This window comes from Epinephelus lanceolatus, chromosome 11 (genome assembly GCF_041903045.1).
Source record: "Epinephelus lanceolatus isolate andai-2023 chromosome 11, ASM4190304v1, whole genome shotgun sequence".
In the NCBI taxonomy this organism is placed as follows: Eukaryota; Metazoa; Chordata; class Actinopteri; order Perciformes; family Serranidae; genus Epinephelus; species Epinephelus lanceolatus.
This window is the reverse complement of record NC_135744.1, coordinates 32119552-32144553: the sequence shown is the minus strand read 5'-3', so window position 1 is coordinate 32144553 and position 25002 is coordinate 32119552. Positions and strand designations below refer to the sequence as shown.

The 25002-nt window shown below is 39.5% G+C and overlaps 2 protein-coding genes and 1 non-coding gene across 3 annotated transcripts; 2 read left to right on the top strand and 1 right to left on the bottom strand.

The window, feature by feature from the left end:
• Positions 1-891: 891 nt before the first annotated feature.
• Positions 892-963, top strand: trnaw-cca (transfer RNA tryptophan (anticodon CCA)). Its single transcript has one exon. It is a non-coding gene; the product is annotated as a tRNA-Trp (tRNA).
• A 493-nt stretch (positions 964-1456) lies between these two features.
• Positions 1457-5228, top strand: LOC117269602 (uncharacterized). The gene is made up of 2 exons (XM_033646754.2): positions 1457-1834; positions 3464-5228. The coding sequence occupies exons 1-2, from the start codon at positions 1711-1713 to the stop codon at positions 3844-3846; spliced, it is 507 nt and encodes a 168-aa protein (XP_033502645.1). The 5' UTR covers positions 1457-1710; the 3' UTR covers positions 3847-5228.
• Positions 5216-24102, bottom strand: LOC117261376 (apoptosis-inducing factor 3). Its single transcript, XM_033633783.2, has 19 exons — positions 23797-24102; positions 23550-23640; positions 22173-22282; positions 21931-22040; positions 21792-21836; positions 21166-21247; positions 18803-18915; positions 18619-18705; positions 18428-18519; positions 17631-17761; positions 17000-17115; positions 16839-16910; positions 16661-16724; positions 10260-10336; positions 9938-10055; positions 9721-9819; positions 9501-9576; positions 9123-9227; positions 5216-7596 (listed from the first exon to the last, which is right to left on the bottom strand). The coding sequence occupies exons 1-19, from the start codon at positions 23813-23815 to the stop codon at positions 7512-7514; spliced, it is 1692 nt and encodes a 563-aa protein (XP_033489674.1). The 5' UTR covers positions 23816-24102; the 3' UTR covers positions 5216-7511.
• Positions 24103-25002: the final 900 nt, after the last annotated feature.

Below are 25002 nucleotides of genomic sequence, written 5' to 3'. Positions count from 1 at the left end.
TACTCAAAGTAACACATTAACGGCTGAATGACCACTGCCCAAATGTATCCAAGGGCTTAAAATAGTTTAGACCAACAGGTCTCACACTGCTCTGGTTTCATACGGTCATGTGTGCTTGCTTGTATTAAGATTTAATTTCACAGTGACGACAGGAAGCTTTGCAGTTAAAGTTTTCTGTTTGCATTTATCAAGTTTGTTTAGTGTCCAGCAGAGGGCTTCAGTGTTTGTTAAACTGTCTCAGAAGTAGATGAACTTAGGATCACTTATCATTTAGCCCCAGTTGCTGGCAACAGAGCAGGATTAAGCTCACTAACAAGACAACCAAAAAAAAAGTATGGCAAAGAATGAGACTCTTCTATGAGACTTTAAATTACAAAAGATAGAACTACAATGGGCAACATTTTGTAGAAATAAAATATTTAATGGGTCATAATAAGTACAAAAGTAATGTTATAAATGTTTGAGCCAGCGACTAATAGCAATACTACCTTATTAGTACAATAGAGATGAGTTTCTACAACTCAGTGATTTAGTGTGATCATTTAGAAAAGTAGAAATTAAAAAATATACCTTTTTATTTTTGAGCACTGACTAACTGGAGTGTGTAGCCTACATGTGCATACACACACTTGGCCAGTAGCTCATTCTTATATAGCTCATTGATCATGATTGTATATTTAATCAAGTGGTTATAAGTGCATTATTGTAGGCAACTGGATGAGAGGTGAAACGTCTTCAAGAAACTCAAGCAAGTCCAGTTGCCTGTGATACAGTACTGAATATCACCATGATCTGGATGACTGAGAATCTTCACCAACATACAATCACATCAGTCCTTGATAATCACCCCATATATGGCTATTCCGACTGTGAAACTGTGCAAGCCACCAGGACCTCGTGGCGCAACGGTAGCGCGTCTGACTCCAGATCAGAAGGTTGCGTGTTCAAATCACGTCGGGGTCATATCTTTGCAATTTAATATGGGGAATGGAGTGACGTTGATACGCAATGTACTGAAATTGCAAGTCATAATGGATATAAACAAGCTGCTACTGTCTCCAAGCCTTAGAATAAAGCTACCTAACCCATGGTGATTGGTTTATTACCTAAGCGTGCAGACAATACTGACTAACTTGTCGTTAGGAACGGGTTTTCCAGTAAATTAATGTCGTTTATTCGTCTCTAAACGTTGATTCTGAATTTAAATCAATTAGGATATACTTAAATTTTGCCTAGATAATTAATCAGAACATGCGCAACGTTTTGTGTGTGTTTACCGGAACAAATATAGTTTTATTCTAAAAAGAAAACACCCTCAGTGGTTTGTAAAACTTAAAAAACAAAAGAGAGAGGCTGTGAACCTTCATGTTTCTCCTCTCTGAGAACGTGCGTCCTGTTGCCATGGAGACGCGTCACTTGGCAACGCTGCGGTGAAGCGTGATTGTGGAGGTACGTATCCCGGATCAAATAGGAAATTAGCCACATAGCATGCAGCGTTTTGCACTTTCTCCTGCCTCGTTGTGCAGCATACAAAGTTATTTTATATCACGGGAAATGAAGTAGCTTGATAGGACGGAAGCTGTCGACAGCTCCGCTTCTGGAGAGGATTCTTGTGAGGAGCATGTTCTCCTTAAGCACAGTCGTCCGCAGACTCAGTTAACTTGTTTAGCCTGCACAGTCGGTTTTATTAGCACAGTGTGCCAAGACTACATGATGCCAGAGGACAAAAACTGTAAGGTGCTGCAGCCATCCAGGAGCTCTGACAATAAGAAGAAGAAAACCCAGAAGAAAAGAAAGAAAGCCACTGTTTCCACCACTCCTCCAGAAAATACAGGTAAATACACTTTATAGTGCTGGGTGAAAACAATTATGTAAACATAACACATTACAAGTAAAAGCCCTGCACCCAAAGTTGTATAAGATTATTGATTATTCCCCTGGGTTTGGTTATATAAGCATCTTGTAAAAGTCCCATTTAAATTTACCAAAAACGCCCATCCAAGGCGTAAACTGAAAGCTGTTCTTGTTTCATTTTAGTTCGTGTACATGCATGAACTCATCTGAAAAACTCTGAAGTTTTTTCCTCAACAGTCAGAAACACTGTGACCGTTTCAAGACACTGAAATCCCAAATGTAAAAGACTATCAAGTCCTTTCTTTAATTCCAGAGGTGAATAAATCTTAAACTCAAGTGCTATAATTACAATTTTGAGACACTAAAAATATGAAGGATTAACTGATTAGTCAATGGACAGAAAACTAATCTGCATCAGTTCTACAATCAATTGATTATTTTCGACACTTGAAACATTTCTTTATTTTTCTAACGTTTTCAAAACAGACAGACTGATAGATTGATCAAGAAATAATCAACAGATTTATTAATAATGAAATAATAATTAGTTGCTGTCCCTACATGACACTTCTTTTAAATAGTGTCTTTCATATTTTCAGGGAAATATTGTAATTTATATCCCCAGGACAGTAGGTGGAGTTCAGATTTGGATTAGGCATGCACAATGTAGCCTACTGTGCAATTCGTAGTAACATGAACCTTGAATAAGTTTAAGATACCCAGCAGCAAGTACCATCAAGTTCCACCCAGAGAAAAGTACTGCTAAGGTATCAACAGTAATATTATGCATGATTCTTTATAATAAATGATTTTACTTTTCATGATTTTACATATATTTCATATATTTTATATATAAAATTTTGAATGCAGGAATATCTGTCTTTATATAGGCCTATATATATATATTTCTAAGTTTACTTTTTTGTTGTATTAAACTACAGTATAGTCAAGGAAATATAACAAACCTGCTTATTGTCTCATCATGGTAACTGACATCAGCCATCACCAGTCTGTTGTAGACATGTCAATCAAATGTTTTTCTCAAAAACATTTTTTAGGCCTTTATTAGAGAGACAGATGGGGGTTTGACATCCTCATGCATTCCCGTGACAAATATGGAGCACTGAAAAATGGATGTGGGACCCGAGGCTTTGTTACAGTAAAGGAAATTAAATGATTGTGCCATAGTCTTTATTGGAAACAGACTGTCTACAAGCAGACCATGAAACACATATTAATACACAAAATGAAAAGCCCGAAAGCCCTGCATTTAAAATTAGTCATAATGCAGAGTTAAGGAGCACAGACTGAACCAATTATTTGAACTGACATTAATGTCTCATCGCTCTCGCAGTTCATACCAAGGTCACTGTCATTCTACACAATGTAAACACAAGTAAAAAGATCATGTGGTGTAGGTAGAGGATTCCCTACAGGGTTGAATAGGTCAATAGAGAATAGGCCCCCAGTGTTGCTTCCCCTGGCTGGTCTATTACACCTCATTACTGTAAACCGACCAAGCCATTAGCCCTCCGACTCCAGAGGGAGTCATTAGTAATCTAAACCCTCAGCTTTGTTTGTGCTATATGTTTATGTTGCCTCCCTGCAGAGAAACCTCAGGCTGTGTCTTTGCCCCCTGAGGCCTCGCTGATGTCCGTGCTGCCCCTACAGAGTCCAGGTCAGCTTCAAACACAGCTGCCCAAGCTCAGAGCGACCAGTAGGAAGGACGGAGAACGGCTCGCTGGCAGTGGCCAGAGGAGCAAAAAACATCCAAAGGGTTCACCGGACCTGCTGACAGTGACAAACAAAGCCAGTGGGGAGCTCAGCACCCAGGCCAGGGAGAGCCTGAGGTGGGAAGGAGTGCTGGAGGACCCCCAGGCTGAGGAGAAGAGGCTGGAGCTGTACAGGGCCAACAGGCGGCAGCGTTACATCGCACACAGAGACGCTCTGTTAAAAGAAAGTCAGGTTGCCTTGAGACAGACTTTTTCTTGAGAGAGCAAAGAGAAAAAGGCGTCAATACTGCATTTGAGCACAGACTGAATTAAGAAGCCAGTGAACGCCTCGTGCTGTTAGTCATCTCAGGCTTTATTTGTTGACAGTTTAAAATAGATTTAGCCACAGAGTGACAATCTTTGGGTGCCGGTAAGACATTGGACCAAAGGGAAACTGAGCATGTTGCCAGTTCAATGACCTTCAATGCATCAGACAGAAATGCTTTTTCTATCAGGTACAAAACTAACACGTACCCACAGTGTCACAACTGTTAGTGGACGAGGACAGGACCTGCTCCTGGTCAGTGGGCCTGTTAAAAACTTAATAGAGGATTTGCACCATTTATCTTGTGCCTCTAAATTATGTAATCTTTCAGGACTGAAACCCAATCAGGATAATACCATTAACCCCCCCTGACATCTGCGTGTCCACAGGTCGGTGATGTGGAGGAGGGATAAATGGATGGAGGACACATGACACTTTTTTTTATTCCCACAACTGAGGAATTTTAAAAAGCATGTTAGCAGTTCTCTTATCCTTTTCTTTTCTTTTCTTTTATCTTCATTTTAAAAAAAAATACCCAGAAAGCCATTTTCCAGAGCAGTTGTGGAGTTGTTAAATTAGAATTGTGTGTGACTATAAACATAATGCTAATATGCAGTCACACTGTCTAATTTAATGTGTTCAAAAGCTCAAATTGTAAAGAATATTGTCTGACCTGCTGTACTGGTGATCTAGTCAGGCTGTCCGGGGATCCTCAAAAAGTCGTGTCACTGAATAGTCTTAAATTTCAGTTGTGAGGCCACACATATTTTTTATGTAGCCTAATTTAATTTACCCGTGTTTGAATTTTTTTTGTCTTGAAACGAATCAAGCTGTTGTGTGTGAAAGTCCACATTTCTGATGTAACAAATCTTTAAACTCACCACTGAACTTAATATTGTTTTTTATGTTATACCTTCATTTACCTGTTAGCAAAATGTAGATTAATCTTACTTAGTTTAATAACCATTAAAACCTACCTCTGCACAGCACTACATATATAGGCTACTACTTACCTTTATACCCATCTGCAATCCTTGAATAAGAAAAGGCTTAATTGTCCAAAAATCAGTCTTAAATTTGATTCAAAATAAGCTTGAATAGATCTTTAAAAAGCATTTCAAGCAATTCAAATTACTGATAACTGCAGACATCCTGCTAATGCTCCAAGTCCTGAAGTGAAGGATACTTTAAAAAGATACCTTTTAAAAAAGATCTTAGAAACACTTCCTCTGTTGGACAATGGGTGGCAGAAAAGTTGCATCTTCCCTGAGTGAATCAGACGCTCCACTACTGACAAGGCAATGAGTGCAAAAACACACAGATCTGTTGTGCCTGAGATTTTTTAATATGCTTGAACAAAGTGAAACACAAGACAAAAAAGTTCAAATGACAAATACATCCCTGTTATTTCTCCCTGGGCATCAGGGTTCACTTTGCATTGATAACAAAGCAAGAGGACTGATATTCAGCATTATAACTCAGAGGCAGAGAACGTCTTAACTTGAAATCCTCAGGATAACAAAGCTGATATTTTCTGTCTTACCTCAAGAATACATAATATGCTAAATTACTCACTGTAACAATATAAAGCTGTTCCTGGTAGATACATTAACATTTTAAGCTGATACTTGACAGTATGATGCTGTAAATGTAGTTCTCAGAGAGATGTGAGGTTGCAGGAATATCAGGACAGTCAGTGTTGCCTTCTGCCGATGAGACGAGCAGAAAGATGGAAAATATTTTACAATTAGCTTCAAGAGTGGAAGTTTTTGTTTCATCATAATTGTGTTGACAGATCTGTATATGTCGATGCAACCCAGTTGGTGGAATACATGTTGGCAAACCACGGATATGTTACATTTGTAAGTTATTATGTAGAGCAGTGCTTCCTAACTGGTGGGTCATGGTCCAAAAGTGGGTCCATTAAAAACACACTTTATTTTGAAGTACAGTGAATTTCCAGTACAGAGTTTTTATTTTGAAATGCTGTCTCTTGCTGTAGAGTGAGTTACTAACGGACAGCTACTTCACAGAGACAGCAAACTAGCTTGACCACATGGCTAAACACAAGTATGATGCTGAATGTGTTAAACTGTGTGGACCTTGAACTAATGACTAAGGAGAAATCTGGACCCTGTGGCTGGACCAGTTGGAAACCACTGATGTAGAGGATACGTTGAAACACTACATTCTGTATGTTTCAACGACACCATGGTTAATGTGTGGTTAGTATTAGGCACAAAAACCACTTGGTAAGGAAAAGATCATGTTTTGGCTTAAAATATTTGCTCTTGGTGGCACAATCCTTACTGAAAAAACAGCGATGTCTTGGTAAAAAATTATCGGTTTTTGTGTCTCTGTTGTCACTGTCCTGGCAGGAAACGCAGCGATGTCTTGGTAGATAACAACCACTTTTCATTGCACAGTACCAGGTGGAAACACAGTGACAGATCACTCAAAAACACCGATGTTTGGTGGCTAAAACGCAGCTGAAAATGAAGCGATGACTCTCTAAACTTTGCATAATTTTCACACCGTCCATGGTTTGCAGAAATGTATAATGCCAACATCATCTTCTGGCGACAGGACTACATCAGGTAGCCTAAAAATTTGCTCTGTTCACCCAAAAAAAAGAAAAAGAGAATAAAGTTTCTTGTCTGGTTATTTTTTTCTAGTAACAATTTTTCAATTAATTATCCTGCAATGTATTATATCCAGAGGCATATTGATATTCTGATCATGATCTAAATACTGTTAAAAAATGAAGAAAAAAAAAATAAAATTACATACAACATTAGTACAATATAGAAGTTATTGGCACCTTCAGTCCTAAATTATCTGGCACTAGCTTTGAAGAGTCTGCACCAGTTGAATCCTGGATGCAGTGAACTGTATGTAGCCATACTGACAGGAAGAGAGAGTGAAGCTAAAAGTAAATGAGGAGATGTGCAGTAAAGACAGTGATAAACCAGCAGAGAGACAGAGGGGGGAGAGAGAAAAACCCAGCACTTCTTTTGTGCAGGTTTTGTCACACTGCATTTGTGTGCTGTTTGTCGGAGGCCTATTGTTACCATTGCCTATTTCAGCATCTCTGCTTCAAAGAGCTGAGCACTCCCCCTCTGTTCTCATAATCCCCCCTCCAACTCATTGACCGGACCACGCACATGGCTGCAGCGGGCATTAAGGGCACTTGTGTTTTTCCAGCAGCCCCATCCAAGTAAAAGGTATCGTACACCGCCTTTTAAAGATCAACAGCAGAGAACATACTGAGGCATCGTGAGTATGATGTCTCTGGACTGTCACTGAAATACCCCTGGAGACATAAAACCATGAAAAAACTCTAAAGAAATAATAAAAAATATTAAAATTATAAAAGAAGTCTCGAAAGCTGCATCCGTCTGAGGTATCTGTTGTTTGCATGGTGGAGTCCCCCTCACCTGAACACTGAGTGTGTGACGCACAGTTTAAACCCAATACTTCAACACTGTTAATATAAACTTCACTGTGGTTCATGTTAGGTCTGTCTCTTCTGAGTCAAACTTGTTAATCCAGGTCTCCAAACTCTTCTTGGTGAGAGCGGTGGTGACGAGGAGACAGATGAATGAGATTCTGGCTACATGTCAACATTGTGCAGATGGCGTGTTTAGTGTGAGAGTGGGGGAAAGTGTAGATTGGGGCAACTGCAGCCAGCTCAGGTCATCTGATCTGTCAGGGAGAAAAAAAGACAGGACATGTTCATTGTTTGATGCACCTGATAACCCCCAGTTTGTTCCTCTCATGTATTGCCATTCAATTCGAACCACAGAGCTAAGGTCACTTAAAGGAATAAAACAACCCGTAAATGATCATTTGTATATCAATAGCTCACTCTATGTTACGTTGAATTCATGAAGTAAAATTTGTTTTAATTGCGTGCCTCCACGATAAATAAAGAATCAAAAAAAGTAGGAAATTCTTGATGAATTGAAGTTGTAGGGGTCCGCTTTTAACAACAGCAAAACTGTATCAAAACATTTGTTTACAAACTCTCGCACAACTCGTGCAGTATAATCCAAGTCTCATTTATCCAGACCAACACATTCTCACTCTGACCTCGTCACATATTGACATTTGGTCATGGACTTTCCATTTCCAGATACGACGTGCAAGGTATCCTGGGTGCGTTGGTTGTTGATGATCTGGGACGCTGTGTCACCTGTGCCTTTTACTTGCAGTGTATTCTTTCAAAACACACTTCTGTTTTCACAGGAAATTTTCTGTTTGCATACAGTCTCTTTCAAAATAAACGCACTACGTAGATACAACACTGCGAATTTACGTTTTTTTTCCTTCAACAACTAATGCACATGGTTGGGTTTAGGAAAGAGAACAGGGTTTGGCTCTATAATCTTACAGGACGCAAACACTGGTTTCCCGGGTGAAGGTCAGGGTTTTTTGGACCCACCCACCCTACCCTGAGTTTTGCTGCCTTAACTTTCTTTCTTGTCCCACCGTGTTTCCCCCGATACCGCCAGATGCCGGTGAACTATACCAGCAACAGGCCGCGTATCATGCCAATGTTAAAGGACAGCTTTCTCCGTCAGTATCTGACGCTGCAAGTCACTGCCCAAGCGCCGGATTTTGACGATTTCGGAGGGAGTCTGGGTTGTTTACTACTGCCTCAATTGGTAGTTTGGTTGTGCCATTGTGGGACTTTGATGAATCTGAACAAATCCTTTAAAACGCCAAAGTCACGCAATAACACAAAGTAACTGATGGAGGCAGTGGTAGACCAGCAGCTCCTGTGTTCAGTCTGGCAGAGAGAAAAGCTTATATAAGCTTCACTATATAAGCAACACTTTCAGTTCAGTTTTAAACAGCAAAAAGCAAAGCAAAAATACATGTGCTTGGGAAGCACTAAGCATACGACTAGATAAATGGCATTCAGATTATACTGCACAACTTGTGTGAGAGTTTGAAAATGTTTTGATATAGTCTTGCTGTTGATAAAAGCGGGTGCCTTTGACTTCAATTTATCAAGAATTTTCTCCCTTTTTGGATTTCTCGTTAACCGTGGAGGCATGTGTAAAAAAAAAAAAAAAAGTTTTCTTCACAAATTTAATGTAACACAGGGCGAGTACTTGGTCACTTGGGGGTGGCGGATATGCCTAAAGTATTACCAGAATTATCCAAAGAAAGAAAGAAAGAAGTAAAGAAAGAAAGTAGCATGAAAACAGAGAGATTTTACACACTCAGCCTCTTTCTTCGTGATGATTTTTCCTATTGCGAGCCGCTCAGCTACTGCAGACACTGCTGGGTCATAGTTTAGGCTCGCTGCTGCTATGACCTCATCATCCCTACAGGTAAAATGAATTACATGTGTAGGCAAATATTCAACAGAATAAAATAGAACAGAAAGCCTTTATTGTCATTGTACAAAGAATATACAATGAGATTAGGAGTGCTACATCTGATCAGGTGCCAGTTAGTTAATAAAACAAGCAAGTAAAACAAAACAGTCAACATAATCAGATATAAAATTGGAAATGTTTTAAAGTCAAGGACCTTTAAATGTTTCCAACCACATATATTTTTTTTGTCAACAACAACAGCTATTTTTTGTAACTTACTTGATGTACAATGCCAAGAACTTCCTGTCCTCAACCTTTCCTTTCATTACAAGATCAGTGTATCCCTCCCCATAGCCTGCACTCAACCAGAATAAAAACACAAGTTACATTCAGTGGTGATAATCAGGGAAAATCAGAAATCCTGTTATGGCAGGATTAAATGTATTTCATAATTTGTGCATAAAGTGAGTTTGTCACTGTTGTGTGTGCGCGCACCCACCTGCATATCGAATGGTTTTATTCAGTAGGACGGTCCAGTAGAAAGGAACTGAGCTGAGTTCAATCTTTTTATCCAGCATGTTTAGAGCCGCTATCCTCCCTAAACAACAATTTAAAAAATACATGAACATACTCAAACTGGAATAAAAGATAATATTGTCTATCTGAAGTCTGTCTTCTAGGACTCTGTGGCTACATTTACATTGTTACTACATTACCATGTGCTTGTGCCATCTGCCAGTGTCCTATGTTGACTAGCTGGTTTTTGGCCATCATCAGGGGGAAGGTGGCCAGGTCGCCCCCACAGAACACATCGGGGATGTTGGTGCGCATGTACTGCAAGAGAGAGATACAGGCAGGGAGAAGATGAATAATGGTGCACATTTTACTCATTAATGTGAGGAATGTTTATTAACACTAAAGCCTGTGGGAGTCTGTAAGACCCCACAAAATGAGGAAATAAAACATAAGAAGTGTTGAGAACAAAAGCACAAAATGAGATCTAGATAATCAGGTGAACAGCAGGTTATTATAGCTGACCTTGTCGACTATTACAAAGTTTTTCGAGTCCATCTGTATTTTGCTGCCCTGCAGGAACTCTGAGTTTGGTCTGATGCCTGATGGAAAAAACAAACAGGAAAAAAGCTTTATGAGAATACTGACAGTGTTGTTGAGCTGTTTACTGCTCTGAAACATGAAATCAGAACATTAATACAACAGCAAACCAATCTTTGCTTTGTAAAGATACAGTGGAGTAATGGCATCCTGAGCAGAGAATGAAGTGGCATTCTCAGTGTTTCTGTTGTAATCCAAGCTTCTCTGTGTTTTGTTGTGGTAGACGGTCCGGTAGTGTGCTTATGTTAGGGCATGTGAGTCCCTGAGAGAGTTTCCCACTCACTAGCTAATAGCCGGTGCTCTCCATTGTTGTTACAAGGTGATTACTGCCAGTGGTGGAGGAAGCGAAAGCCATACTTGTGTAAAAGTACCGATATCTTCCAGAAAATGACTCTGGTAGAAGTTAAAGTCACCAATTAGAATATTACTATTTTTGAGTAACAGAGAAAGTTGACAGGAAAATAAAAACTCAAGTGAAGTACATATACTTCAAAAAAATACTAAAGTATTGTAACAAAGTAATATTATTTTGTTGCATTACACCACTGGTTACCAATGATAATGCCGCCCCGACCCATGGCGTCATTGTCATTGTTAACACTGCTCATGGTGTTAACACCCTTAGCTGCTAACGAGCTCAGCTCCCTCCATACATGCCGAATCAGACTTTGATGGTGCATTCCATTTGTACTGGGAAATTTCTGAGTGCCCAGTTGGAAATTTTAACTGGAATGCCCTGTGAAGTCAGATTCCAGTTCAGAAAGTCGAAGGAACCTCACCAACCCCAACCTCAAAATCCAATATGGCTTCTCTTGCTATCAACAGTAGTGAAAGCTGTAGTAATACTGTTTATGAGCACTTCAGTCAGAGATATTGGATGAAGGGAGATACCCAACTGTAGGCTTATCCAATGTTAAGAAAACGGTTACTCTTCCTGTCTCCTAAGTCAATCAATCAATCAATCAATCAATTTTATTTATAAAGCCCAATATCACAAATCACAATTTGCCTCACAGGGCTTTACAGCATACGACATCCCTCTGTCCTTAAGACCCTCACAGCGGATAAGGAAAAACTCCCCCCAAAAAAAACCCTTTAACGGGGAAAAAAAACGGTAGAAACCTCAGGAAGAGCAACTGAGGAGGGATCCCCCTTCCAGGACGGACAGACGTGCAATAGATGTCGTACAGAACAGATCAGTATAATAAATTAACAGTAATCCATATGACACAATGAGACAGAGAGAGAGAGAGAGACAGAGAGAGAGAGAGAGATGCAGGTAATGACAGTAGCTTACAACAACATTAATGAAAGTAATAATATTATAGTTATAGTTCTGGCTACTGTGGTACAATATGTTGAAAGTATGTATTAGTATCAGACAGTATACTTGTGTGACAATAGTCATATGTGTATAATAACAGTAGAAGTATGACTAATGACTAATGATGGCAGCAGCAGCAGGAGGCATCTGGCAGGACCACGGCAGCAGCACAACCACACATGTCACGCTGTCCAGGCACCGCTGCGATATGAGTTAATCTGAGAGACAGTGGAGCACAAAGGCTCCGAAGAAGAAGCCGAGTTAGTGACATCCAGAATGGCCGAGTTAGCAAGATGCAGTAATAGGATGAGAGAGAGAGAGAGAGAGAGAGAGAGAGGGAGAGAGAGGGAGCCCGGTGTATTATAGGGGGTCCTCCGGCAGACTAGGCCTAAGTCAGCCTAACTAGGGGCTGGTACAGGGCAAGCCTGAGCCAGCCCTAACTATAAGCTTTATCAAAGAGGAAAGTCTTAAGTCTAGTCTTAAATGTGGAGACGGTGTCTGCCTCCCGGACCGTAACAGTAAGATGATTCCACAGGAGAGGAGCCTGATAGCTGAAGGCTCTGGCTCCTGATCTGCTTTTGGAGACTTTAGGGACCACGAGTAACCCTGCGTTCTCAGAACGCAGTGTTCTGGTGAGATAATATGGCACTATGAGCTCTCTAAGATATGACGGAGCTTGACCATTTAGAGCTTTATAAGTTATCAGTAGGATTTTAAATTCAATTCTGGATTTTACAGGGAGCCAGTGCAGAGAAGCTAAAACAGGAGAAATATGATCTCGTTTCTTAGTTCCTGTTAGTACACGTGCTGCTGCATTCTGAATTAGCTGGAGAGTTTTTAAGGACTTACTAGAGCTACCTGATAATAGAGAGTTACAGTAATCCAGCCTTGAGGTAACAAAAGCGTGGACCAATTTTTCTGCATCTTTTCGGGTCAGGATAGGCCTAATTTTCGCAATATTACGCAGATGAAAAAATGCAGTCCGTGAGGTTTGCTTTAAATGAGAATTAAAAGACAAATCTTGATCAAATATTACTCCGAGGTTTCTTACGGTAGTGGTAGAGGCCAGAGCAATGCCATCTAGATAAACTATGTCATCAGATAAAGAGTCTCTGAGTTGTTTGGGGCCAAGAACAATAACTTCAGTTTTGTCTGAATTTAACATCAGGAAATTGGTGCTCATCCAATTTTTTATGTCTTTAAGGCAGTTATGGAGTTTAGTTAATTGATTACTTTCTTCTGGCTTCATCGATAAATACAACTGTGTATCATCCGCATAACAATGGAAATTTATAGAGTGATTTCTAATGATGTTACCTAAAGGAAGCATATATAGAGTAAATAGGATTGGTCCGAGCACAGAACCTTGCGGAACTCCAAAACAAACTTTGGTACGTAAGGATGATTCATTACGAACGTCAACAAATTGAAAACGATCAGATAAATAAGATTTAAACCAGCTTAGTGCTGAACCTTTTAGGCCAATTAAGTGATCCAGTCTCTGCAGTAGAATTTGATGGTCAATTGTGTCAAACGCCGCACTAAGATCTAATAAAACAAGAACAGAGACGAGTCCTTTGTCTGAAGCAATCAGAAGGTCATTTGTAATTTTAACTAGAGCTGTCTCAGTGCTATGATGCACTCTAAATCCTGACTGAAATTCCTCAAATAAATTATTATCCTGGAGAAAATCACACAGCTGGTCTGCGACTACTTTCTCAAGGATCTTTGACATAAAGGGAAGATTAGATATTGGTCTATAGTTGGCTAACACCTCTGGATCCAGGGTGGGCTTTTTTAGGAGAGGTTTAATTACAGCTACCTTAAAAGACTGTGGTACATAGCCTGTTAATAAGGATATATTGATCATATCTAATATATGAGTGTTAACTAAAGGAAAGACCTCCTTAAGTAGCCTAGTTGGGATGGGGTCTAAGAGACACGTTGATGATTTAGATGAAGAAATCACTGCGGTCAATTCTTGAAGAGAAATTGGGGAGAAGCAATCTAAATATATATTAGGTTCTACAGCTGTGTTTGAGGTTAGATAGGTAGGCCTACCATCTGAGGGCAGGAGGTCATGAATTTTGCCTCTAATAGTTAGAATTTTGTCATTAAAAAAGCTCATAAAATCATTACTGCTAAGGGCTAAAGGAATACAAGGCTCAATAGAGCTTTGACTCTCAGTCAGCCTGGCTACAGTGCTGAAAAGAAACCTGGGGCTGTTCTTGTTTTCTTCTATTAATGCTGAGTAATAGTTTGCTCTGGCATTGCGGAGGCCCCTCTTATAAGTTTTGAGACTGTCTGTCCAGATTAAACGAGATTCTTCCAGTTTGGTCAATCGCCAATTCCTTTCAAATTTTCGCAATATTTGTTTTAACCTACGGGTTTGAGAGTTATACCAAGGAGCAAACTTTCTTTGCTTTGTTAATTTCTTTTTAAGAGGAGCTACAGAGTCGAGCGTTGTTTGCAGCGAGCCTACGGCGCTATCAACAAAATGATCAATTTGGGAGAGGTTAAAGTCGGGACGGGAAACCTCTGTTACTGAAGGTATTGGTATTGAATTTAACGACGAAGTAATCTTTTCCTTAAATTTTGCGACAGCACTATCTGATAAACATCTAGTATAGTAACTGTTGCTGAGTGGCGTGTAATCGAGTAAAAAGAAATCAAAAGTAATCAGATAATGATCTGATAGCAAGGGATTCTGTGGAAAGACTTTTAGGTTATCAATTTCAATTCCATACGTCAGAACTAGATCGAGGGTATGGTTAAAACAGTGAGTGGGTTCATGTACACCCTGACTGAAGCCAATGGAGTCTATTAATGAGATAAACGCGGTAGCCAGGGAGTCATTATCAACGTCGACATGAATGTTAAAATTGCCTACAATAATAACTTTATCTGATTTAAGAACTAAACTGGATAAAAACTCTGAGAATTCAGATACAAATTCAGAATATGGGCCAGGAGCACGGTACACTATAACAAATAAAAGTGGCTGCGAGGTTTTCCAGGTCGGATGTAAAAGACTAAGAACGAGGCTTTCAAATGAATTATAATCTAGTTTAGGTTTAGGGCTGATTAACAGACTAGAGTTAAAAATGGCTGCAACTCCCCCTCCTCGGCCGCTGCCTCGAGGAATGTGGGTATTATTATGACTGGGAGGAGTGGACTCATTTAGACTAACATATTCATCTTGACACAGCCAGGTTTCAGTGAGACTGAGTAAATCAATATGATTATCTGATATTAATTCATTTACTAACACTGCTTTAGACGATAGAGACCTGATATTTAACAGTCCGCATTTAATTCTCCTGTTTTGTCTTTCTGTCACAGAAGAGGTTTTAATTTTTATGAGGTTGTTATGCACAACTCCTCTTTGTTTAATTTTAGATTTAAATAATTTAGGTGGTCAGGGGACAGACACCGTTTGTATAAAACTATGAAAACTATGGCTGGGTAACTGAACTAGAAGCTCAGAGAGGCGTTTAGGACTGCAACTCTCTGTCCTGGTCTCAACTCTGGGTTGTCAGGGATTTAAATTACTAATAAAATTTGCCAGGTTCCTAGAAATGAGAGCAGCTCCATCCAAAGTGGGGTGAATGCCGTCTCTCCTAATAAGACCAGGTTTTCCCCAGAAAGTTTGCCAATTATTAACAAAACCCACATCGTTTGCTGGACACCACCTGGACAGCCAGCGGTTAAATGATGACATGCAGCTAAACATGTCATCACTGGTCAGATTTGGGAGGGGTCCAGAGAAAACTACGGAGTCCGACATCGACATAAGTGGGCATGGTTAGCTCTCCCTCCAATCAGAGCCTGTTCTCCCTCACCCCCCCCCCCCCCCCCCCCCGTGTTGAACAGAGGCTCTGTGGATGTCTGTGTATGCGGATCGAGAAGCAGGTGGAATGAAAATACATTCTTCCTATTATTGCAGCCTATTGTTGCACAAAGCTCAAAGCTTGGGCATTTTGTATTTATTACTAGCGGTAAATAACTGTTTGTAAGCTAACTGTGATTTTATCGCCTGTTTATCAAGATCACGAGATCTCGCAAGAACTTGTTTTCTGAGATGGACAGGGCTCAAACAAAGTTAACTTTCTCTTGATCTGTGCGGATGAAAAATGCAGCTTTAGTGTCAGAATATTGGGAAGATGTGTGGCTTGTGGAAAATGGACCCAATATTTACTTTAGTGACTACAGGGCGAAAGAATTGACCATAAATTGTGATCACGTTCATTTTCCTCATTGACGACAATACATTCAGAGCTGTCGCAAGTCTCCTACGGGGGCGTGGCGCTGACGTCACTGAATCAGGAAGTGAGCTGAGTTGGTTATCTCGCTTCATCCAATATCTCTGCTTCAGTCTACTCTTTGTCTCACTGGAACAATCATACAGTTGGTTCAATTGGTATTGCTAACAGTGGCTAACCTGGCTTGAAATGGTATTGCTAACAACATCTTGTTTTTCTGACTTGTACTTGAACGCGATCACCTTGTGTGTTACATCATTTCTGACCTCTGACCTTTGACTTCCGAGGTAAATAGAACGCAGCATGAATCACAGATATGCTCTGAAAGTCATATACAGCTCCTTTAAGAAATATAAGTCAAATACAATTATAGAAAACATTTTAAACTAAAGGTCTGATATTTTATTCTCTTTCTGATGGGCAGTTAGAAAAGAGGACCGATATCTCTCTTATATCTGTCCTGTAAATATGACTCTAGAGCCAGCAGCAGGTTAGCTCAGCTCAGCACAAAGACTGTAAAAAGAGGGAAACAGCAAGGCTGGCTCTGCCATAGTTACTCAGTTACACAACAAATACTAATAATAAAATTTGCTATTAGCATTCTCCAGTATTCTCTAACGGTCATCATAAGATGTTTCACTGATAATGTAACAGAGGGAATGAACAGAAACATGAATAAATGATGATGTATGGAGTTGTGTGTAAATGTGATATCACAGAAATGTCTGCAGTGCACTCACCAATACCAACAATCAAGACATCGGCTGGGATGACTTTTCCACTTTTAAGCACAACCTCCTTCACCTTGAGGACGAAATGACAATATCACAGGACACATGAGGTACTGAGAGTGTTTGTATTTTCATGTAACACTCTGTGATAAAACAAATGAGCAGAATGTGTTTCCTCACACTTTACCTTGCCATCCACACCTTTGACCTCCGTCACGTTATCATTCATGAAGAATTTCACATTTTTCTCTGACAGCATCTGCAGGAACAGCAGAGTTTACACTGTAATTAGCTGAACTGAAACAAGAAGTAATGAGAGGATAAAATACAGGAGTCTTTCTTTCTTACCATCATGGTGATTTTGCCAATTTCACGACCCAGTGTGTTCTGGTACGGCATCTGACTGCTGCCGATCACCGTGATACTGGAGGCTTTGCCTATCAAATATGATGCAACTTCCATACCTGAAACAATAATGTGTTGATGGTGGTGCAGTAGAGAAAATCAGGAGGTAGGAAATTTTCAAATGAAACAAATACAAGTGTACGGAGCCCCGAAGCAGACAAAAATATAAACAAAAAATATAACAAAATACAACAATAACACAGAGAATAACAATAACAATGAACAGGCTAATACTATTTTTAATTGTACTGAATATTAAAATGGAGTGTAAAGAGAAATATAAAGCCTTACACTTTTCATCCAATCATTGCCCTAGAAATACATGAACACACCCATCTTATTAGCATATGAGCACAAGGAAAATGGAAAATGTTGCATGGGGGAAAAGAGAATTAAATGTGTGCTAAGACACAAAAATTAAAAAAAAGGAGTTAATGAAGAATAAGTAGCTAAGTAAAATAAATTAATTAAATAAATTAAAAAATATATTAAATTTATAAATTAATTAATTGATTAGTAAAGAAAACAATTTAAAGCTTTTCTCTTTATCAACAACTGACTGCAAACACAGTACCGACAAAAGAGGTTCCCACGAGGACGACGTTGCAGCCCAGACAGGCTGCGTGGATTTGCCGGGCGTCCTCTGGTGTCTCCAACATCTTGACGTTGCCCAGCTTCATGCCGGGTACATCAAGACCCTTCGCTCTAAAGGACAGGCAATAACTGAGCAATGAAGTGCAACAATAACCACTTTCCTTATACAAAGTTATACAAGTTAGGATATATTTATCATTACTACAATTAAAAATCTGTTGGTCACTGTCGATTGAATAAAATATTTTGACCAAAATTGTTTCAGTCAAGAGAAATGTGCTGCGTTTACTGACAACAATCAATCTCAGAAGTGTTAATGAACTCACAATTAAGTGCTGTAAAGGAAACAAAGAAATGTTTTACACTTGGAGGTGTTCAGTTTGTAAATGAAGCTTAATGTGCAGTAAACTGTCTACAGCTTTATAATTCATGTGAAAAGCAGCTGCTGAGAGACCTTCATCCACAAGGGGGTCTCCAAACGAACTGCAAATGTGAACTTGTGTTTGTTATTGTTAAAATCTTTAAAGACACACTCTGATTTTGTTTGAGTGACCCCAATTTCAAAATGTTTGCATCCATAATATATGTAACAAATGACACATTTTGGTGCCTCTGTACAAACCATTTGGGATCTGAGGGCACTATAACTAAATTGAGAGATTTATTTATGTCATTTTATGTAGGCTCCTACTTCAATTGACTTTTTCCATAAGAATGATGCTGCACCAAACAAGCATTTTAAATTACAGCAGTATATTTGTGTGTGAATGTGTGTACCTGCAGCCTGTTGAGATGAGGAGCTGGTCGTAGCTCTGGACTGAACCATCATCAAATGTGACTGTCTTCTTGTCTGTGTCCACTGACATCGCCTGTAATGTGTTGAACAGGTCAAAATACCACATGTATCAAGAAATGCTGTCACAATAAGGTCCAGTTATGAGTGGACAGGAGATGGAAAAGGAACTCACTTCTTTTCTGAGCCACACCTCGATGTCGTGCTTATGGTAAAACTCCATCCTCCTCAGCAGGATAGTGTCGCTCTCCACATTCATCACCTGTAAAGTGGGTGCAGGGTTTAGGCCAATTAAAAAATACACACATATTTATCTCTAAAATGTTGGTGTTTGTGTGGTGTTGTTTACTCTGCAGCACCTTGCTGAGTCGTGTTTTGTCGTAAGGTAAAAGGTCATCTCTGCTGACCATGAGGATTCTGCCGCCAAAGTTCTCCTGCCGCAGAGTTTCAGCACAGATCAACGACGCAGCTCCTGAGAGTTAACACACCATCACACACACACAGGGAAAGCATATTACTGACATATGAAATTCATTATAATATTTATCTCGGTTAATCTAGTCATCCCATTAAGTTTACTTGTACTCGCAAATTCTGACCATAACTATACATTTTTTCTTCCTTTTCTTCTTTATGCCATTATTATTATCATCAAATATCTTATCGTTTATTCATGTAGTATACTCATCTGTTTATTATGTACTGGTACATACTTTCCTATATTTTACATACTGTACATAACTGTGTGTATATAGATTCACTGTATAGTTATTCCTAATATTCATCTGTGCAGTTCTGACCTTTAATAATGTGTTTTAACCAAAACCTATAAACACTTTAAAAGTGGGGTGGGGCTGGTAAACATGCTATAAAAGAAAAAGTTCTGCTCAGTAAATGCAGTGATGACTGCATGGCTGCAACATGTGATTAATCGATTATTCTATGAAATATTTGAAAACACTGTCTGTCAATGTCTGTTACAGTTTCCCAGAGCTCAAGGCGACGTCTTCAAATATCTTGCTTGCAAATCTTTAAATCCGAGAAGCTGGAGCAAGAAAATATTTGCTTCAAAAGTGAACAATTATTATCAAAATAGTCTCTGATTAATTTCTATCAGTCGACTAACTTATTAATAATCCATCTGTCTCAGCTTTAAATGACAGCAACCCCTACACACCACAGTATAGACCAGGGGTAGGCAACCTGTGGCCCTGGAGCCACATGCGGCTCTTTTGTCCCTCTCCAGTGGCTCCCTGTAGCTTTAGCAAAAAATTGTACACATTAATAATGGCTGTTTTTAACATTTCAAACTTCATTTTTCATTGTCGTAGGCCTTAAGTGATTCTTACATTCTCCACTGTAAAAATGTGTGTATTGCCTTCTCCTTTAAATTTTGCTAAATGTCAGTAGCGGTGGCTTGTCTTGGATCTCCCTAACTAAGCTGGCTATGCATTCCAGATTAAAAAAATCTGGACAATCATAAAAAGCCCACTGTGTGGTAAAACATTTCAAATGCTCGTTTAGACCTATTAGTTATGATGATTTTATTTCATTCATGTTGTTCCCTGTTTTACTTTGGAACTCAGAGGCCGTTTACATGTACACGGTGATTTTGATAAACGGAGACATCTTCCTTCGTTTGTGCCCTTCGTTTACACGCAAACGGAGATTTCTCCTCTGAAAACAAGTCTTTCTAAAAACTCCGGCCAGAGTGGAGATTTTGGAAAACTCCGTTTGTGCGTTTGCATGTAAACTGAGATAAACGGAGATAAACGGAGTTATAAGCAGCCGACGTCACAGTATGCGCCAGAACTTGCGCCTGTGTCAAAAGTGCGACCTATGTTGCTATGGTGACAATGGATACATGGAAGGCTTGAGCTTCTCGCTACACTGCCACCTACAGGTTTGGCATGCTCTTGTGTATATATACACGGGTAAGTGTAAACGAAGATCTTTTTGAAAACGGAGACGGTGAAATGTCCGTTTATGAAAATAGCCGGCCACATGTAAACGGCCTCTCACATCTCCTCTTGTTTCAGATCACTTCACTGCCCTCCCTTTTGATGACTTCACCTGTGTCTGATTGTCTGTCCCGCCCTGATTAGCCTCACCTGTGTGTCGTTACCCTTCCCCTCACCAGAGTGTTTAGTGTGTGTCATGTTTTCTCTCAGTGCCAGTTTGTCTTCTCCTTGTGTTTCTTGTTTCTTTTTTTGTTATTTAGCCTGTTTGGTTTTTTATATCTCTATATATATATATATATATATATATATATATTCTGGGGCATTTTGCCTTTAATCGATAGGACAGTCAAGTGTGAAAGGGAGGGAGAGAGAGAGGGAGTGACATGCAGCAAGGGGCCACAGGCTGGAGTTGAACCTGGGCTGCTGCGGCAACAGCCTTGTACATGGGGCGCCTGCTCTATCCACTAATCCACCGACGCTCCATTATTTAGCCTGTTGATTGACTCTGCCTCTTCCTTATCCCTATTGGATTTGTTTGCCTTTCTTGATAGTCCATCTGTGTACCGAACCTACCCAGTTTGACCAGTAGAGACTGTGGTATTTTACCAGAAGCATTTGAGTCCACTCTCACCTGGTTTACCAGCTGTTACACCAGGCAGATTTTAAAGAGCTTTTCTGGCCAAAAATGACTCTTTTGATAGTAAAGGTTGCTGACCCTGGTATTGACATACACAAAGATACACAGAGTGGTCCACACTCACCTCCTCCCAGCAGCAGAACAGTATGAGTTACTCCTGGTACTGCACCTCCCATACTCTTCACTCTCTTCTCCTGCCTGAGGGTCTGAACCATGGAGAAAAAACACCACCACATAAACTCATCATTGAACTGTTGATTGGTTCCTTTATTGGTTAAATATTGGTCATAACTTCACTTGAATAATACAGAGCCATTGTTAATGGTATCAGCAACAACTCCAATTTAACTGTGAATTAAGCAGTGATTTGAAAGAAAACCAGCTTTATTATCGATACTTTATAAAGTCTGGTGATCTTCTAGATTCACCAGTCTTTTTTTAAGTTATTTAAAAGACACACAACAGAATTTTTTCTGTTATAGAGTAAAGTTGCAATGAATTTCTTTATTTTCAGAGGGGAGTTTTAATGGCAGGTAATGGAAATGTTTTAGAGGACTTGGACCACTTTAAGTGTAAATATTTGAGTCAAAATGATTGAATACAAACCCTAAATTCTTCCAAAAATACAAGCCCTCACAAACCCATATATCAGATGTGCTTATTCCCAGACTGAACAGAGAACATTACAAGTATGTGATGGGACAGGAAGCACCACGACATCAACTGAAAATTAAAAGTTGTCCTGCTCACCTTTTTATTTACAGACACGTACACTTTGCTGTTTTGAATTTTGACCTTCAAAAGAGATAAAGACAAATTAAAAATGAGAGCAAATGTCTTCACAAGCTAAATGTCCATCTATCTGTCTGTCTGTCTGTCTGCTTCATACCTTATGGCAGGGTAAACAGTCCATGCCGGGGTATTCCTCCAGATCTCCTGTATGGACATTGAAACAGGCGCCATGCCACGGGCAGCGCACTGTGTGGCCTGAAAGAACCCCTGAGCACACACATACACACATCATTAACATGGTGCCAATAAGGATGCAATGACCTAAGACAAACTGTTAACTTGCAGGGCAATTGAAATTTTTCATTCTCAGCCTAAAACTGTCACATCGATCCTCTTTACCTTTACTAAGTGGAGCTCCATAGTGTGTACATTGGTTACCAATGGCACTGTATTTGCCCTCGCTGCGTGCCAACAGCACACTGTGGTGTCCCACTTCAACCTCCATCATCCTGAGGTAACACACACACACACACACACACACACACACACACACGCACACACAAATACTGCAGTCAGTTTTACACCCAAGTTAAACTTCCACGTAACTGAATAACAATTGAAAACTTGTGTTTGCTCGTCCAAACTTTGCTTTGTAAACTTGTACATCAGGTTTTAACCTGTTAACTGTATTGAAAGTTTGTATATTCAGTCCTGTGCTTATAGGCTTATTTTTAGAGAGTCAGTCTGCGTGTCACTCTGTCCACCACTTTGGTCCGGACTGAAACATCTTAACAACTTGGCCAATTGCATGGATTGCCTTGCAATTGTGTACAGATATTCATGGTCCCCTGAGGAAGACTTCAGTGATCCCTGACTTTTCCTCTAGTGCTATCATGAGGTTCACACTCCTGTCCTCCTCAGGGTGATCTGTAGTAATCATGGCAATACAGATGTGACAAATGCCGGCCCCCTTTCGCTAAAGATCCACTTTTTTTTCAACGAACACTACAAAAAAAAAAAAAAGATTAAATCAGTCTCTCCGGCCTTTTTTGAATAATCATGCTAGTGGCGTATATCTAGAAGTGACAATATCATTTTGTCAGTCGGTTGATTGGTCCACCACTTTGGTCCGGCCTGTAATATCCCAGTTACTGTTGGACAGATTGCGATAAAATTGGGTACAGATCCAAATCCCCCTCAAGGTGAATTATGATAACTTTGATGATTTATTAACTTTTCATCTAGCTCCATCATCAGGTCAAAATTTTGTCCAACACTCTGGTTTATGACCAAATATCTACAGTGACAGTTCCATCAGCCTCAGCTGAAGGCTACTTTGTGTTTAGTGCTAATTAGCACACGTTGACATGCTAAAATGCTTAACTCAGATGGTTAACATGCTAAACATAAACCCTCTTAGCATCAGCATGTTAACATTGTCACTGAGAGGATGTTAGACTATATTTAATTCAGATCAACACTGTGCCAACAAAGGCTGCGACATCGAGGAGCTGCTAGCATGGCTAAAGGCTAGTTTTAATTCATTAATGGTTCAGTGAAAGCATTTAAATCACCGATCAACGAAAGTAATGATGTGTGAATTAAAACAGTTTTTAAGTTGTTTGATTGATTGTTTGTAAGACAGGCAGGCTTACTTAGCCTACATTTGTGTAATTTGTTGATGAATGTATGCATCATTTTGTATTTTAGTAATAAAGTACTGGTGTATGAATAAAAACAGGTTGCCAGGTTGTGAACACCTCCCCTCCTCCTTACTGTCCATCCTGCAGGTCTGACTCCAGACACACCACCTCTGTCAGCTCCTCTGATGTGTCATCTGGATCAGAGTCCGGATGCTCCTGACGGGCTGAACACACACAGTTAAACAAACTGCATCAGCTGATAGAGATGATTACTTTCATTTCAGACACTTGGAAAAACACCCAGTAATTAAACTGCTTTAAAATTCAGTGAAAGATCTGTAAAATTATTCAGTCAATAAATACTCAGAGAGGTTACTCACGTGGTTTGGTCCCAGACATGTCTCTGATTCAGTTATAACTCCACACAGATACACAAAACCCCTCCAGAAACATTCAAAGTTTGTCAGATGCTCCGTTGAGAGAAGTTTTTCTTAGACAACAGTCCAGTGCTCCCAGTTTGTTTTCTGCTCATCAGCTCAATGATGGGATAGGAGTCCGTTTCCACGGCAACAGGTCCATCCCCAACCTTCATCCCTTTATTCTGGCAGACTGTGAAAAAGTGGACTTTTTTTTTTTTGAAGGTTTGATAAGATGAGCAAAAATCTGCCAAAAGGTGAGTTTTGGGTCTCCGGTGACTGAACAGTGTGGGTGATGTCAGTGGTCATGTTCAGCCCAGTTATTGTTCCAGAGAAAGGCGACGGTGGTCTTTTGTGTTTCACAACGGCAGTATAGAGAAAGGCTGACGAAGCAGCAGCAGCTGAAGCACAGTGAATGGACAGGCGACAAAAGCACAACTTTCAAAACCGGTGGAGGTACTATCATCCACACACCGTTTCAGGTTTCAAGATTTATCACTGCAAAGCTGCAAAGATTTAAAATCAGTCACTTAGTTAATGCTAAAACCCTGAGAGTGTAAGTGGGCAGTGGTTAAAAAAAGTACTCACATCTTTTACTTAAGTAAAAATAGAAATACCACTGTGTAGAAATACAAATAAAAGCTCTGCATTGAGAAGGGTTAGCACCAAAATATACTTAAAGTACATAAAATAAAAGTACTCATTGTGTAGAATGGCCCAATTCAGAATAATGTATATAGACCTAATATTTTTTAGTTATGATTATTGATGAAGTAATTTGTAGATTCACTTTAATATTGCAGCTGGTAAGGTGGAGCTAATTTTAACCATTTTATATTCTCCCCCAATACATCAATAAAGTCTCACCTTAACCTATAATAATACAGCATCAATTGTTTATTGATATTTATTTTGTATTAATAATCGGAATCTGCAAAGTAACTTGGGACTTAAGTTATCACATATATGTCATGGAGTAAAACAGTAAAATATTTGCCTCTTAAATGTAGTGAAGTAGAAGTATAAAGTGGTAGAAAATGGAAATACTCAAGTTAAGTACAAGTCCCTCAAAATTGTGCTTAAGTGCACTTGAGGAACACTTTATTTCACAGGTCCCAAAGTTTATTTTAATGTCATGAAAACAACTAACATGCAAAATCATAGATGGAT